Here is an 18746-nt window from a genome sequence, read left to right as displayed (position 1 = left end):
GAAATATATGTGCTTTAGGCAAAGTGCTGTGTAGGTTGGCATCTCTGATGAGGGCAGGATTAAATTAACAAAGTTGGCAGCTAGAAGAGCACTTCTTCCTTTTTCTCTTTTGTGGGACTGGCAATGAATATGGAACCCTAGAGTGCCATTTCATTGAGTCAGTTTTCGTGTCTTTTGGCAGTGAATTAATTTACCAAGTCTATGGGAAGACTGTTAGAGAGTTAGCAATTTCTTCATAAAGGGGAATCCTGCTAACTTTTTAACTTTTTTATGTATTTTATGTGATATGAGAAATGTCTTACAAGTATAGTTCTAGAAGTTGGTGATGTATTGTACCAGCACCGGTACTGAAGCTTCTCCCTGTTTCAGTCTAGGCACTTAATCATAATATAGTATCTCCCACTGCTATACTTACCTACTCTTCCCACCAATACTCACTCTCTTCTTCTAATTTAGTCAAAGCCTGAGACATTCAATTAGGAACTGGAATTATAGATTTGTCAAATAAGTTCTGTTAATTATCTTTTATGGGCCAGTATGGTAGAACATTTACTTTAAGTACACTAAAAGCATTTAATAGTATACTTAAATTATTCTAATAGTTTGCTAACTATGTTGTATGTTCTTAGGAGATGCGATTAGAAAATTATATAATGTTGCATCTGTCATGGAAAAGAAGGTAATTCTATTGTTATACCTTTTCCGTGTCAGATGCCACACTAATTACATCATTTGACAATTACTAACTATACCAGATTATACACATCCAAGTCACATAATCTCTTTCATAAGTAAGATAACATAACTTAATTGTCAAATGACTCAATGGAAAACAAAATTAATGCACTGATTAGTATTACTAATCTTAATTATATATTTACAGCTTTATTAAATATACAAGGATAAAATTTCTGCAAATATCTAAGGTGCTTAGGATAGAGATCCAATAAAAAACTTTAAAAAGGCTTTAGATAGAAACATGGTACCAAGGTAAACAAAACCAAACTGTATTCTAAGAAGTTCTCATTAAATGTCAGCCTAACCCTGGAGGTACTACAATCTATAATTTTCTTCCTTTTTAACTTAAAAATTCCCTTTGGGTTCTACTACTGTGCAAGGCAGACCTGTTTATATCTAAAGCCTGTAAATTAACTAGTTGTTTGTTTTCCATCCCCATAAAAGGTAAAAAAAAAAAACAACCCAGACTCAGTGACTGCTTTTTGTTCTTAGTGCTGCTTTTCAACACAGTGTCTCCTGGGATGGGTTTGGTCATATTTCCTCATTTTGGATGTACCGTAAGGAACACTGGCGAGAGCATTGTGTTTTGCTCACTTCTCAGAGTGCCCACCGCATGTGTTAGAGTTTCCCCGCAGTTAGATGACAGGTGGAGTGACAATCCAATTGCGTGTTCTTGAAATTATGACATCAGGCAACTAAGGTGATCCAAAATCCTTATGTGCCTAGCTATTAGAAAGGTAAATGGGATTTATACATAACCTATAGACTGAACTTGCCTCCAAATGACGTATAAATGGCTGGAACGTTCCTTGAGTGTGAGCTGGGACTCAGATTGCTCCATGAGTGTTTTGTCATGGTCAGTGTGGACAGTTTCTCCTTGACAAGGAGATCTGTGATGTGGGAGCAACTCACCCAACCTACAGGGAAATTGATATTTAGGTCACTGTCTTCTACTCTACATTACACTTTTGATTCAAAGTCTTGCATTGTGGAAATGTTTTAGAATCAGTCTGATGAAATTTCTGTATGCTTGCAGAGACACACAGTGTTCAACAACCAGTTCTTCTGGTTCATATTGTTGGCACTAAGAAAAGAACAAAAGACTCTACTTGGTGCCAGCCTTTAACTGTTGAGTGGAAAAACCCCATAGTTCCATTTTACTGCTGTAAGATTTTTAAAAGATGCATTGGTCATTACTAATGATGTCACAATATTTTATTATAGGTTACTTACGAAATTGCTGGTGCGATAGAAAAAAATAAAGATTCCCTTTCACAAAATCTCATATTTGTAATGAAAAGTAAGTAAATGGTTTTGTGGTTGCCTTGTTGTTAATAATCACGATATTATGACTTTAATTTTAATTTTAGTTTTAAGAGAAATGTACATATATTTTATTTCCAGCAAAAAAAAAGTTACCCTCATCTTCCTGAAGTATGTACGCGTTGTTTGAAATGTGCTCTAATTTAGAAAGCTTTTAGAATTCATGAACATAAAGCATCTTCATCATGTGATGTACTGTAAAGAACAAGAAGGCATAGTGTGATCGATGAGTGTGACTTGAGGAAATCATTGAGTATGAATTAAAACAAAAATAAACCCCAGAAAACAGGGAGAGGAAATAAGGCTCCCAAAATCATAGAGACCGCAGTGGGATGCACTTCACTGCTTGAGTACCTTTCTAAAAGCAGGAACTTGTGGGCGTTCTTATGTTTTTCAGTGAATAGATACAAATGTCCATTGAAATACAAAATCAAATACGTTTCCATATGCATATTGTATAATTATGCCTAATAATAATGCATCCCAGTTTATTAATTAATGATTCATAATTAGATTATTTAAAACCTCTATCATTTACCGTTTCTGTGAAGAAAAGCAAAACATTTTCCTCCGGGAAATGTCAGTGTATCCTGAGATGTTATTTGTCTTTTCTCCAACCACTGCAGAGTCTTTCACTTAACATATTATATGCTTATATTTCTTTCCGTAGAAATAGGGGTCTTTTGGAGGTCACATTTGTCTTCCAAATCAGCCCTGCTGTTACAGTGTAGTTTTTCAGCAATTTTGCCGTGGAATTAGCTAAACTCACTAGTAAAATAATTGATGCATTTTAAAGGCAAACAGTGTACATTAAGGATGAAGAAAGAAATGGAAGAATTGATCTTGAATATAATTGTATTGATTATAGTTTTAGAGACATTCCAGTTTTCACTACTTGGAATTTGCATGATAATCTGCCAAAGAGTATAAGAAGGTATGGCAACTTCCAGTATGTTCTACAAGAGAGAGCATTCTTCCATTCTCTCCCGTAGCCTCCTTTTGCACTTTCATTGCTATTTTGTGTAATTGGCTATGCAACTGTTAAAAGGGAAGAATAGAGGATTGGATTGGATGTAAAATGGTTGATATGCTGAGAGTGTGTGTATACGTAATTAAGAAGTCATAATAATAACAAACATAGCTAATGGAAAAATTCTAAAGGCAGAATATTTACAAGTGTGTAAGTCATTTAAGGGCTACGTTCCTTCTTTTTTAAGCGATCTAGGCTTAAAACCTATTGATTATCAGTGACGTATTTCCTTTAGGGTCAGTTTCATAAATTATGTAGAGGTATACTTTAAGCGCATGCTTCCTTTGATTTTCATTGAATTTAATTTATTTAATCAAAACCTATAACATATGCTAACAACATTAAAGTAATTTGCATATATGTGTAAGAACGGGGAACGTACCTGTCCGACAAATAAATCAGGAGAGATTATTGATGTAGGTTTTATCTTTTTAATTTGAAGGACATAATTTTAATGCCTTTCCTAATGTTACGTATTACATTTATCCATATTTTAAAAATATGGAGGTTTATTATGTCCGCTGATTCTGCTGAAATTGTTTCAAGTATCTGCTTTACTGTCTTCCTCATAATTTTATTATTCCTGTTAAGTAAGGAATAGTAATCTCCACAGAAAAAGGGAAGCAAGTCTATTGCCTTTAAACATCTAGTAAAATACCTTTAGACAGCTAATAAAGAGCAAACTGAGGATTTCTACCTGCTATACTAAACGTAATGACATTATTTATGATGCTTATCCCATTCATCCTTCTGGTTTTTTGTTTGTTTTATTCACATGATGGGTGTGATCATAATTCCAGTTTCTAATAATGCCAGTTATAAAAAATTAATCAAAATTAATGATGGTTAAGGATATATCACACAACAGATTTTATTGCTTATTGGTGCTGTGACAATACAAGCAGCATGTAATTACCATGTTCATCTTAATAAGTCCATGACCATAAGTGCATAAAGGATAATTTGACTGAAATGAGTATAAAGTTTCCTATCTGTTTTGAAACTCAGATTTTTATTTTTAAGAACACATCTTGGAAGTGTATTTGTTTTGTACTAATTATCACCACTGCATCAAACTTATGTATGGCATTGTCATTTTTCTGTAAATGTTTGGAAGTTGTAGTCCTGATGTAGAGAAATATGAGCCCAGCTTGCTACAGTTCTGTCCTTCACCTTGCCTTGCCTTTTTTTTTCATCTTTTCCTATATTGTGTTTTATATAATTCTTTTTCTTTGGTGCAGTGAGTTTCTATAATTTATTTCTGTCAAGTGCCTTGATCATTTCTAAATACTGCATGTTAGATAAATGTTGTGCAGAATGCATCTCTTATATTACTTTAATAGATGGATACATTGGGAGTCTGTAGTGGAAGAAAATTCAGAAGTGATTATCACATAAGTAATTAAGTTTAGACAACAGAGAAAGGTTTGGGGGTTTGCCCTGTTTTGTTCAAAACAGGACCTGAATATGTTTAAAATAGTGTTACTGATGGCTAACATCCTTAGATATTAAGTGCTCTTTGATAACTAACATTGTATAATAGCTTATTGCTTTGTCCACTTGTTTTAAGTTTAATTATTTAATTCTAACTCCTACTGTATATCTTTTTACTTCCAAATACCATATATATATCATTTTCTAACTTGTATTTTATCGTCATGCGTTAATTTCTTCTTTTTTTTCCCAGCCAGTGAAAATGTAGTCATCAATCAATTGTTCCAGTCCAAGCTGACACAAACTGGATCACTTGTTCCTCCATATCATTCACTTAAAATCAAAGGGTGTAAAGCGGCTTTGCTGAGTAAAAAACCATCTGTAGCCTGTGCAAGTGGAGAAGCAAAGAAATATATTGAGCTCAGCAAGGTAACAATTTAGGATTCTTTCTGCTCTTTGCTCCTTGAAGATTTTTCTCAGTTACTCTGTCATTTCTGAAAGGTCTTTGTTCTTGGCTTCATTCTCTGTAGTCATTAAACTATTAAAATAATTTAGTACTTAATACCAACACTAAAGCAATAGTGAGAACTAAGAGGTTATAATTTACTAACTCTAATAATGCTGATTCAAAAACCTGTTTCTTGGACACTCTGAGCAGAAGGTTGGGCAAGGTGATGATGTCCCTTCAAGCCTGAATCATTCCATGATTTTCTGGCTCCAGGGCTTAGCAGTGGATGCAGTCTTACTGATTTTTGGCTGTATAGGAACACTTCTTTGTTTTATCTCCTTGGGTGACTTTATGATGAACAGTTAAGTGAATTAAGACACAGGAAGCATAAAAATAAAACCTCAGAGCCTTTATTGTGTTAACCTGACAAGATTTCTCATTTGCAAAAGACAGTTTGTGTGGGTTTGTATGAAGGTAAACCCTGTACATTTTGGCAAGCATTGTTATTTTAAATGGTTACTTGCATGTAAATTTTCCCAGTCAATTTGAAATCAAATCAAGCTCTCCCATTTCTGAACTTGTCTCTTTTGCTATCTGTCAGCCAAAAAAGTTAAAAAAAAAACCAAACACCAAAACCAAAACAACTGGGGGAAACTTGGGAGGCTATCAGAAAATTACTTGTTCACGTCACGTGGAACATCTCTCCTTTGAGGAGAAATAACATGATTTGCTGAGTCCATTCTTGACAGAGCTTTGGAATTCCTCCTTCTTCTAGAAAAGAAGCAAGCAGTTCTCACAATACATCAGCTGCCTCTCCAGGCTTCTTGAATCTAACGACTCTATTTTTGGCTTACAGCTGCATAAAATTGATTCTGTCATGGGATTAAGGAGCCTGCTCTCATGTGTCATTGTGGAAAGCTTTATGCAAGTTCATCCATAGAATAGCAATGGGACTTTCCTTATAGCCCCCCTGCTGATAGTGGCATAATTCCTGTCTACTGTTCTTGTCAGTAAACTCAGTGGAAAAACTTAAGTTGAAGTGAACGGTGTTGGTTTAAGGCTATATTTAGCAAACAGCTGAGGCATCACAAGGTGCCTTTAGGTGCCTTTCCACTATAGTAACAGCTTCCTAGAGGAAGCTTCCTAAGGCTGTGAAAAAGATCCTAGTCCCATACATGGAAGGAAGTATGAAAAGCACGTCTAAGTTAGAAGCCTAATCAAGCCAGTGGGAAACACTACACAGCTGGGATCTCTGAAACTATGAGGTTTTTGACCAGTCCAGAATAGTTTTTAACCTGGAGTTACACTCTTGAGAGATAGAAGACATATTCAAATTCCTTTGGGAAGCGTGATAAAATAAGTCAGAAATTCCAGATTCAGTGAAAATGCTCTAAACTTTTAGGTATTAGGTGGAAGGTGGGAAGAACTTCATCCTTCAACTGCCCACAGAGACAAGGATGGCTTGGCTTCTCAAAGGTAGGCTTTGAGAAGAGCTGTGCAGGTGAGACAGAACACCACTTAGTTTGTAGGTACTAAATTGGCCTAATTTGAGCAAGGTGCTGTGCTGCCCTGCAGGACAGAGGCAGAACTTCAGGTATCTAAGCTGTTCCAGTGGCAAAAAAGAGACAGTATTTTCGAATAGGCACCTGACGCAGGAGCTGAAAGTAGGTAAGTGCTTAAATTATTTTGTGGATCAAACCCACATCTATAACTGTGCTGTCCCAAAGAATTTCTTCCCTGTTCCAGTATAGCCTTGAAAATCCACCGTCATGGGCTGGAATAATGTTGGTTTTGTTGTTTTGTTGTTATTGTAATTGGAAATGCAATGTAGGTGTCATTTTCTTACCAGCTTAGAATTAAAATGACTGTATGTTGGAAAATCATAGCCACTGCATTTTTATTGGAGTTTATCCTGAGGGTAGTCATCTAGACTCCACCATATCCAGAGAAGAGAAGTAGACACTTTCAGAGGTCAGATGTGAGTTTGTTGTGATTCCTCTCCCCTTTCAGCTTGTCATCTGCAGTGCTAGTGACTTGCTAGGTTATATAATTATAGATTTCTCTTTGTATGGCTATGTATCTACCTGTTTACCTTTCCATAAATGACTCCTTCCTTGATTTCGTGCATGTTGTCACAGATAAGAATGGTCTACCTCTTTGATTTCACCAGTCTACTTGAAGTAAGGTCCAAGAGAACAGTGCATCCATCCTAAGATAGACATGAACAGATCTAATAGCTGGCCAGAATTTTGGAGCACATAAGGAGTCACAGGAATTTGGGGATGCCAGCTCAGGTCTCTGTGACTTACGAAGACTGTGTCCCTTTTTCAAATAAAATAGAATATATCTTCATTGATACTCTCACTAATTTCTTTTGCTCACATCAGCTCCTGCTTCCTTGTTTTTCTGTAATCTTTCCGTAGTTGGCCTACTTTGGCCCTGTTGCCTTCCCCTCGATTCCTTTAGAAGAATCGGTGGGTTTCAGAGTTTATACAGCAGACATCTGGTCACATGAATGCACATCACAAACAGAAGTCTTTTCTTTCCATTGACTTTATGTTGTTTCTCTTTATGACCACTTTGCTTCATTGCCTGTGAGTTGAAGAACTCATCTATTGCAAAGCTTTTGGTATGTCTTCTGGTTAAAAATTTGAAATATTCAGTGGGTAAAGTGAGATTTTTTTTTTAGGAGGAGGTTTTAGGTTCATAACAGAGATTACAAAGTTACATATATGTATTTTTTTCCCCACAGGTTAAAGTACAAGATTTTCCAGCATAAAACTTTCCAACATAATATACTTAGAAAGTAATAAAGAAGTACGGCTTCAGTGATGTAGTCTTGTTCCTTAGCCCATAGCTGAAGATATCCAAGTTTGTAGTGTTTAAATTAAATTCATTTTTTGCCTTTGCCTTGTTTTCTTTCTTTTCTCTCCCTCATTCTGAACCAAACGCTTCTTTCCCATAGGAAGAAGTACGCAACACAGGACAGCAGGCAGGAATTTTATCATCCAAAGCGTTGTTCCTGGCTGTTCCGCTAGCTCTGGAGATGGTCTTGAACTAGTGACTTAATCTGTTGGTAGAAAGGGTTGAGTGCATTATTTATCGAGTGGAGAAAACTCTTATTTTAGTTATATGACTGAATCATTTTGTAAACTTGTAGCTGAGAAGTGTCGCTGGCATGCTAGTGGTTCTTTTTATGAGAAGACCTGGAGCAAGCAGATCTCTTTTACTTCTTTTTGTTGTGAAGTTGGGGATGAATTAGCTTTTAAAATCTTATTGTATCCTAGTAAGTGAGATTTGAAATAAAAAAGAGCTCCAAAGTTTAGCATAGTGAGTAGAGAATAGCTTGTACTGCAATATTTTTGATGGAATTTGGCTTGTGTGGGCCAAGCTGAGAAAATGTACACTTTTTTGATGCAACTGGAAAAAGACAGTAAGCCAGAACATGCTGACTTGATAGGAAGAGAGTTTTATGGGGTAAGCGGACTGGAGAAAGGCAATGGAAAAGTCAGAGGTGAAAAGGCTGTCATTGATACAGAGGTTTGAATCTAAGAGCTTGGCCAAATTCTGGAATGTGATAATTTTGCCAGCCTTCCTGTAGAAAGTTTAACATAACCCCCTAATTTCTGGGACCACTTTTAGGATGATTACTGGCATTTTAGTCTCAAAGATAGAAAGTAGAACAGTAAAAAATAAATTTGTTCCCCGCTTACAACTCTGATGTATAGGATAACATTGGTTCTAATATGAAGGTATTGATAATGTATGTCTCTAATGGGTGAAAATGGGTTAAAAAATAAAAGAAAAAAGGTTAAATGTGTTCACATGTGCAGGAAGATAAGAGAAGGGTTTTAAAATATTAATATTATTGTTTCACCTTCAAGATTTTTTTAATGATGTATGCTTACATTTACTCACTTAAGCACCTGCCAAAGACATAAAAAACCTTTTCAGACTATTACAGAATTATGCTACTTCTAGGCAAACGTATGAGATACTAACTGCACAAGTCCTGCTTCTGAAATAAAATTCCAGATCAGTTATTTGGAAAAGGTATTTTATCATTCCAATGGTATATGGCTGCTTTTGAAATCAAAACTCTTGCCAGTCATGGCTCTGCAGATACTTGAGGGTATTTATCCACTTTCTCAATTCTTTCTGAAATTGAAATCGTTGCCTATGAGATACTATTTGTATAAATGTTTGCCTTTTAAATAAACTGCGTTACAATGAAAATGAAGGTTTACTGTCCATCCTGAGATAAAGTTACTATTTGTGTGCTTTTCTCCCCCACAGCTGTTGAAAAAGAAAGGAACATCCTCATTCCTTCAGAGACTGGAACGGGGCGGCCCAACCACTGTGGCAATACAGCTCAGGGTGAGTAAACACCTTCTGGACAGAAATTTACTGGGTAAAAAAAACAAACAAAAATGTTTTAAAGGGAGGATTAGTCTCTACAGATTGCAATAGGAGAAAGAAAAATCATATGCTTGAGAAAGCCACTTGCATGGCCAGGTCAAGCCTTTTCAGAAAATGATGTTGAAAACTTAGGAGGAGCATACGTGTTGAGCAATTGTCTTTGCTGCACAATAATGATTGATAACTGTTTGGGTTTTTTTTTCTCACAGAAATCGCTCACAGATATTATTGGGAAGCTGCAGAACTGCACGCCACATTCTGTTCATTGTATAAAGCCTAATAACTCCAAGTTGCCAGATACTTTTGACAATTTTTATGTGTCTGCTCAGCTGCAGTATATTGGTGTCCTAGACATGGTCAAAATCATACGGCATGGATATCCAATACGTCTCTCTTTCACAGACTTCTTGTCAAGGTAAATTCTTTTAAGTTTCATAAAAAACTTTTATCTTACCTACAGCACAGTACCTTCTGTCATGTTCTGGTAGTGCTTGCAGGGTTGTTTTGTTGATAAGTCTGTCAGGCTTTCTTCAGAGAAAAATCATGTCTGCCAGCAAGGGGTGTACGCTTGTCATTTTATAGTTGAAGGAATCATGAACTTTGTGGAAATACATCTATAAAGATCATCAGCAAAACATATTCAATTTTAAAACTATAACTTCACAAAATAATAGTTCTATTTTTACAATTTATGTTATTTACATGATTTATAAAATACAAAATATTGCGTGCTGTCTCCAGGTAATTAAAAAGCAGAAGGAGAAATAGTCTGATTTTTCAAGTTTATCGGTGTAGGTGTCATGGGTTCAATATTTCATATGCTAGAATTTGTTTCTGCATGGTGATAAGTTGTTAATGCCTATACCACAACACCATTTTTATTATTGTTGTTAGAAATTTTGAATTAATGTGAAAAGACAAAAATATATACGTCACTGCATCTGGCTGAAGGCAAACTCTCTTCCCCCACCCCCAATTCAGTTTTAGGGTTTCGGCTCACTTACATTCTCAAATGCTGCAGCAAAGAAAGAGCACCATCTTGTCCGAGAGATGCTCGGTTAGCACCCTCGTGCGCTCCACACACATTCCTCCTCTCTGCATGTTCTCACCCTTGACTGATATACCAAGCAGTCATGGTCTGGCCTATGTATTATTTCACCTGTGAAAAACAGCATGGGAATATCAGCTGTTTACGCACATCCAAATTCTCACCTGCCTTCTTGGAAAAAGTTGTGGATGTTAAATTATTGCTTAGAAAGGATCATATTCTCTCTGGCAATTCTGTAAATATTCAAAAAGTGTAGCAGAACAGGAGTTTATAATCCCACGTTTCAAAGGTAAGCCATTTCTGTCCTTCCGCAATGTTCATCCTGCAGCGTGAATCCAGAATTGCAGGCTGGTTGAAGAGAAGATGCAATAATGGGAGATGTGGAAAAGCAGGCTGCTTTCATACTCAGAAGTGATAGGGACAATCTCTATATTACTGAATTGAACATTTCAAGGGACTATTACACGACCACAAAACCACAGTCTTTTCTACTGTGAAATCCTTGCAATGGTTCCTGGCAAGGATTTGGTCCTTGCCACGTACCTTTTCTCACTGCAATTCCCAAATGCAGGTTGGGGTTTAGCACAGGCCTGGGACCATTCCTGATGGACAGTGCGGAGGGAGCTGCTGTCTTTTAAGGATAAAAGAGAGTATCCATATGTACAAAGGTCATTTCACTCAGTTGGCTTCAGTGCCAGCGAATGGTACCATGCATGTTCACTCTAACAATATAGGCATGAGTCTGGCACATTGTCTTTTTTGCAGAAACTTTATTTTAAAATATATAAAAGAATGTTTGAAGATTCAAATATAATTTCAGTCTTTTTCCTCTGCTCCCTGAAGTACGTCCTAAAGGCAAATTTTTACCTAAAAGTCTAGAGGACGTCTGTTATCTTACAATTAATATTTATTTGCAGTGATGACAGTAAAACAAGAATAGCAATGAAACCCAACAATATGATGCCAGCGACGTTTATGCTATTATTTTAAAGTGTTCTGGTTTTGTTACTGTCCATCTTTATCCCTTTTTCCTCCACAATAAATTATCTTTATAGGTTCTTTGTAGCTGAGCCCCTGTCTTTTTACTTATTTGCACCAGGTCCTAGTAATTGTATTATTACACATCAAATGAATTTAACAGTGGTGGGGCTCACATGGTGTCACTGAAAATGAAGTCCATTTTATAATATTCCCTGTGAATATACGTACTCAGAAGTTAGCAATAATCACTCTGCGTACATGTCTTGATGCTCCTGGTTTTTAAATTTGTGTACAAATAGGAACACAGAGGTCTTTCTGAAAGAAACTGTCAGCGTTGTAAGGCTTTTTACAGGAGCCATTCCCATCACACAGGCCAAAGCTTATCTTATCTTACTTTGAACAGTAGAATATGCGAATTCTTCACTTTACTCACCATGACCAGTTAACTTTCATGTTCACGTTCAGTGTATTGAAGGACATTCAGTCTTTTCAAATAGTACAAGTGTGTGGCTATTTGTTCTAGTTTTGGATGAAAAGTGCAAAATTTTTAAGTCGAAATGATAGTATTAGGTTACACTTCAAAAGTACCGACGATTCTTAATACTGTATTTTTTTAGCCAATAGACTACAGGTAAGAAAGAGTAAAGAGTTATTGAATTCAGAGAATATGAGGTACCTTTTCAAAAAGTCTTCTAAAAACCGTCATTTGTACTACATCTCTATATTACCTGAGTGACCGGACAGGATGCTTTGGAAACTGGATAATTAGTTTTGGCGGTGTTCTGGGATTTGCTTTGTTGGCTGTTCAGCCTAACTCTGGTATTGTCCTGCTATTCATTGGTTGGAATAAGAAATGATTTTCTCAGATTTCCATATATGCTTATAGACCTGAAGTTGATTGATAGACTTCCTCACCTTTCAATTTTTTATCTCCTGTGGTGTCAAACCAGTATTTCTAGTGTTCTAATACTTAGGAAAATAGTATCTTCTCTGTTCCTGCAATTATTTTTTCTCTATCATGGCTCTTGTACTTCCTTTGCATGGTTCAGAATGGTTTGTGATTTCCAGCCCCTACAGCAACAGTTGCACTGGTATGCATTCGGGCAGACTTTGAGCATGGGCACAGAGTGCGATGGCTTTTGAAGAGCTGCTTCTTGCAGAACAGTCAGGATGCTGCACAAGAGTCTAAACCTCTCTTTCTGAGGTACTGGTTGTTGTTCTTCAAGTTGCAAAAGACAGAAAAAATTACATCAGCTTAAATTTTACTGAGGGTCTCTCAATCCCAAACCAATGGAAATAACATACAAACATGTAAAATGTCAGTTCTGAGAACTTGCGTTCACAACAGGTCACAGTGATACTGGTGTGTATGTGAACAAACTGTTCTGAGCTACCCTGGAACCAAGAACAAAAAAAAACCAACAAAACAAAACAGAAAAAATACTGCTCTAGGTAGAAATGGATAGTCAGAGGCTTAGTTAAAACCTTATGATTAAGGAAGGAACATGAGCAGGAGTAGGATCTGAAAGACAATGAAGGCTTGCTGATTACCTTTGAGTATAGAAATATATACCAGCGGATAGGTCCTCCACTTTCTGTGGTATTTTCACATCCAGAAGGAGCCATCATACTCAGAAGCCCAGGGATAAAATACAGCTCTATCACAGTGAGTGAGGATGATGTTCTTGTATTTTCATTTTTGGATTTATTTTTTTTTTTAATAGGGAATAAGTGTATTTGCTTAATTTATACTGATTATATTGAGGTGGGGGGAGCAGAAAAATCACAAAACAAAAGGAAAAGAATCACAAAATACAAAGAAAGATGAAGTGAATGCTCTTACCAAGTGCTGTTACTGGGCTGAAACAGTTTAGGTCCCCCATGGCTTGCCTCAAGGGGCAAAGGAAGTACTCTCCATTACTCTGGGGAGAAAGATGTTGACAGCTGACAACATAAAAACACAGAGAGGGAAAGAAAAAATAGATAGTTTCTGTCTCTTAACTCAATGATGGATGCACCTGAGAATAATGAAATGTGCCTACACCTTAATTTTATCTTGAATGTTTTGTAAGAAATGGAAAGATAAGTAATTTTTGCTTTATTCTGTCATGCTGTGCTGTGTCCTCGTTTGTAAATGCTAAATACTAGTAGGGACTCTTGATTTTCATGCAGGTTTTCTCTTTTGAAAAGGAGAGTTTCCTCCCCGTTTGAGTCATGCTAACGAGCAATTTGACCGTGTGGCCCCAAAGGTGGGAAAATACACCTACAGATGTAAAACCCAAGATATCCTGATACAGTTGATAAGTGTGACCCAAGAATGACAAGACTTAGAGTTGGCAAAATGTATCCCCAGATGGGTGCCTGTGAGAGGTTTACCCATACCTGTAAGATTTTCACCTTCAGTTTGTGTCTTGGAGTCCTTCTGGTGGGCTGAGTTTCAGTGAATGCAGCTCTGTGGTTCACAGCTTGGTTTAGCTCAGCTGCAGTGTTTAATGTAGTGATGCAAGGAAATCTCGTTTTTCTAGAGCTGAAGGTACTGTGCAGTTCTCCCTGGTTTACCTGGCTTGGGAAGTAAAGGATATTAATGGTAGGTCTGAAAGCACTGGGCAAAATCAAAGAGAAATTGTGGCCCAGATCCCAACTTCAATTCTCAAAAGACAGTGCATTGCTACTCTCCTCCACCCTCCCTGCAGTTTTCATGCATTTACTTTTCAGGTCTTCCTTATCATATAGGTAATGTGGTCAGAGTTAAAAAAAATAATTAATGAAAAAATTAAAAACCTTGTGTTTTGCTGGCTAATAAAAAGACAGACTGTTTGAATTAGGGGCCTTTGTGGTGAAGGGATAGAATATCGGAAAAATTAGGATATTTTATCAGTAATACAGACAGTACTATTGCTTTCTTAATTGGATAATTTTGAATACAATTATATTAATATCTAATTAGGGGTCAATATGACTGGTCTCTAGCATATATTTATGAGTCACATTTGAACTCTTATGATGGCTAAAGAAAGACAGTAGCTAAGGAAAGGTCATATCTTGCAAGAGCACTTCTTCCTGGGCTACAAAGCTTAATCATTATTTCTATTGCTGTCCTTTTTGGATTTACTGGTTCTGCTTCTGTATTATTAAAGTAAAAGTTGACAACTGCTAGGTGAACCCCTCAATCACCAAAGTTCGTTGATCAGAAAAGAAATCTTGTGGAAATTCTGGTTCTTAAGTGGAAGCTGTGACAGTTACTGTCAATGAATATATAATAAAAATGGGAATTAATAAGGTCAGATGCTATTAAATGCTGTAAAAACAGGCAGCACCAATATAATTATGAAATGATATATGTGATTTCAGTGGATTTGCCAACTCTAGCTGCAGTGTTTCTGCTGAATTTGCCTGCAGTGTTGGCTCAGTTTCTAAAGCTCTTTGAGTAGAGAGACAGAAAACAGTTTTTACGTTATCTTTAAAATAGAAAGCCTTCAGTAACATGCATTCTAGACTCTTGGAAAAGATTACCCATATATTTTGCATTAATATCTTCAGAATCGTTCTCAGTGGGCTAGATTTTGAAATTCTAGCTTTACTTTTCAGTCAAACCAGTGGCACAAACAACATCGTGAAGAGTTCAGTTTCCAATTTGCAGCCCAAATTGTACACACAGGCAAAGTATCCTCAAATATCCTTTTCCTGGAAGAAAACAGTAAAATAACCATAGAATTAGGAACTGTCTGTAGATGGATGTTTCTTTCCAGCATTTAGCATTTTGATATCTTATTTAAAATGGAGATAATTCCACCCGAGATATACACAAAGTTCTGTAGTAGGAACATAGTTATTTGTTATGTTTATGGTATTCAGTGCAACGGCAAGAAAGTGAGTATCAGCGTGTGCTCTATTACCAGTGTAGAACAATAGGGCTCAGAAACTCTCTGGGGCACAGACAGAGCCTGGCTGTACAGGCTTAATATCTAGAACCTAATCTCTTTGCATCAATTAATAAAATGGATCCTGGCTGACTTTTGTGTCATTCACCTCACTTGGTGCTCAAGGAAGACATGTAAAAGCCATTTGGAATATAAATTTTTAAAAATAATGATAGTGATCAAGGACCCTTCTAGAGTAATGAGCTGATCTTATATTTCTTGGTCAGTGAAGTACAAGAATACAGCTGTTCAGGCATGTTCAGGTAAAAATGAGGCAGTAAGATGCTGTTTCACTCCTTCTGAACAATTTTATTTTGGTACCATCCTCTTCTATAAACACTCCTCTACCGGTAATGTTTTGTAAATTGGATTAGAAATTTAAATAATTTTTTCCTCTCTCTTTCTTCTTCAATGTGGTTCACCAAGTGTGTGAACAGTACCCCGTGCTTTGCTTGGCCTGTTTCCTTGATCAAGGAAGAATTTATGAACTATTGCCTTAAAGATAGAGGTTCACATGTCACACGTATTTCTTGTGTCTGGGACACTGCTTAGCAATGGAGACTGCAAGGTCCAGTTGAGCAGGTCCCGAAATAAGACATCTGTGTTAGCCTTCCCTGCCCTTTGTGGCAAACCTTCAGGGCTGCTGGATCTCCGTATAACCTCTGTGGATTATATGAACTATAAGCAAAGTGAGCCTTTCACTTAGCTGATGAGAATTGCAGGATTTCTATGAGAAAAACCATGCTGTTCAGAAAGCCCACATAATTGTCTGGTAGTGTGCTGTTCCTTGTCTTTATTTCTGCACTTTTTGAGTGTTTCTTTGAATTTCATTACTGTCTCTCTGGTTTCTAGGCTTCTTTTCTGCGTTTAATTCTTTCAACTAAGTCTTGTGTTTTCCATCATGGAGCTGCCATCCTGCCTTCTCTTGCTGCTCAAGGAACAGCAGAGAAAATTTCATGCTATGAAGGAAAACATGAAGGCTGTATGTAGACACATCTCTTACAGTGTTGTTGCAAGAAGAGATAAGTTAGCAGAGTGTTAAGATTTACTATTTCCAATTCTCTTTACTTCAATTGTATCAATCTAGTCTTTAGTTGTTTCAATTGTATCAATCTAGTCTTTAGTTGTACCTATGCATAGGCAGACATGCAACTTAGATTAGCACAAGTAGTTGTGCTAACCGGCAAGAGTGTCATGTGCAGGTTTTGAAAACTTCTCTTTCTTCTTCTTCCTCTTCTTCTTCCCCTTCTTCCCCTCTGCTTCTCCTTCTTCTCCCTCCTTCTTTTCGTTGCCTAACTTTTTTCTGCTCTATGGACAGAATATGTTAAAATATCTAAATTGCAACATGTAAGCTGTATGGAGTCAATTAAAAATAAAGAATCTCTAAGATTTTATTGTATTGAAAATAGAACGTTAAAAAGAGTTAACAGTCTGATGATTTTTTTTTTTGTTTTAAAGTTACTTAAAAAGATGGCAAAACATCCATTTTAATAGGAAATATTAGGAAGGAAGATATGGAACACAGTGATAATGGATTCTTATGATAATCATAGCAGTGAGGGTGAAAAAAGTCTATTTGAAGCCTATTTTAATTACAGGTTTTCCTCTGATTTCAGTATGAAGTTATTCTTAGATGAAATTCTTCTTAGAAGTTACACTTAAATGCAGATCTTGAAATATGCAGTTCTACTCAGGGCAGCATTCATTGATACTGAAACGCTCTAATAGTGGACTTCAAGTTAAAAATGGCTTCAGAGCACTTAATTGTTACTAACTCATCCAGACAACTGACTTTGCTTGGAGGTCATTCTGAAGAGATATGTTTTTTCTCAGGCAGGAAAGTTTATGTTCATGCTAATATCATTGCTTTGTCAAATATTGTCTGTCCTTCTGCAACTGACATAAAGCCTTTGTTAATAACTATTGTAAGCTTTTGATCAAATTAGCACTATTAGCTGATGCTTTATTGCACAGATGTGTTGTTTATGTTTGTGGATCTTGTGTGGGACTTGTCACGGCATATCTGAACTCCCTTTGTCCAGAAGCTTTTTGGTGGTGTTCGTTTGTTTTTTTCCTCTCTCTGTATTTCTTCTCTCTTTTTAACCTGTTGAAAGCAAGGGAAGTTATAATATTTCATAATAAATCATTTGTGAATTTAAAAAGTGCATCAAAACATTTCAGAGTCTTACGAGCAAGTTGGGCAGGACATTAGTGAGAATCATGTACTGAGTAGATTGCAAAGTGATAGGTCATCACGGTGGCCCTTTTAGCTTTATTGTCTGCTATACAATGATATCATCAGTCTTCTCATAGAGCAGTGCATTGATATGTGCCATGATACCTTAAATCGTTGCGAGGAGAGCAAGGCATAATCTGATTGGTGTTAAATAGCAATATTCCATTAAAGTAGATGTAATGATATCAATTTGTACCAAATGGCAATCTCACCATTGTGTAGTTTGTTGCTTCAGACATAGAGCTGGAAGTGATATTTCTGTTTGAGGGTAATCATTTTTGTTTGTCTTTCTTTTAGATTGCAAGAAAAGGTGAGTAAATTAAGTATTTTGAAGCCATCAGTTTTGAAGGCATCTTAAACCCAAATTCATAAACATGGTAATGACTTATTTCCTGTGAAGAATGAAGGTCATCCACAAAGTTTAAAACCGTCATTTTTAAAATTACTATGTCTGTGGCAGTTTTGGTAATCACCACATTCTATAAAGAAGTCTTGTGGGTTAACCCCAGTGAGCAGCTCAGCCCCACACAACTGCTCGCTCACCCCTCCCCAGTGGGGTGCAGGAGAGAATCACATGGGCAAAAACCTCATGCGTTGAGATAAAGACAGCTCAATAGGAAAACAAAAGCTGCACGTGCAAGCAAAGCAAAATAAGGAATTCGTTCTCTACTTGCTATCATCAGGCAGGTGTTTAGCCATTTCTAGGAAAGCAGGGCTCCATCACGTGTAAGCGTTATTTGGGAAGCCAAAAGCCATCACTCCAAATGTCCCCTCTTCCTTCTTCTTCCTCCAGCATTTTTCTTTTTTTATTTTTTTTTTCCTTTATCGACCTTTCTGATAGTGGGGCCCGGTTTGGAATAATTTTCAGCAGTCTCACAATTATTCTAAATTACTGATCCTTTGTGAAAAATTGCTGATGTGGGAGATTATTATGCTTTAAGGGATGACCAGAACCCAGAGTGCACTGACATTATCCCTAGCAAGCCACATGTATTCAAATTGGTGTACATCACCTGGGGAGTTGCACAGATGTAAGCAGGTATTTGGGACTGTCTTAAAGGCTATAGGCCATTTGAAATTTTTTGTACAATGTGATAGTATAGTGACAGTATCTGGCCTATTCATATTATGAACAAACGAAGTAGCTTTATATGTTACAAATAGACCAA

At 36.6% G+C, this 18746-nt stretch overlaps 1 protein-coding gene across 4 annotated transcripts in view; it reads left to right on the top strand.

Moving 5' to 3' along the window:
• The window catches only part of MYO16 (myosin XVI), a 400883-nt gene that overhangs the window by 302943 nt on the left and 79194 nt on the right, over positions 1 to 18746 (top strand). For all 4 annotated transcript variants that reach the window (XM_074561661.1, XM_074561651.1, XM_074561671.1 and 1 more), the window contains 4 exons: positions 1963 to 2038; positions 4779 to 4954; positions 9270 to 9350; positions 9602 to 9807. In XM_074561661.1, coding sequence (XP_074417762.1) covers positions 1963 to 2038; positions 4779 to 4954; positions 9270 to 9350; positions 9602 to 9807 — 539 coding nt within the window. The remainder of the gene's footprint in view (positions 1 to 1962; positions 2039 to 4778; positions 4955 to 9269; positions 9351 to 9601; positions 9808 to 18746) is intronic.

Source organism: Larus michahellis, chromosome 1 (assembly GCF_964199755.1).
Source record: "Larus michahellis chromosome 1, bLarMic1.1, whole genome shotgun sequence".
In the NCBI taxonomy this organism is placed as follows: Eukaryota; Metazoa; Chordata; class Aves; order Charadriiformes; family Laridae; genus Larus; species Larus michahellis.
This window is presented reverse-complemented; position numbering and strand designations above follow the sequence as displayed.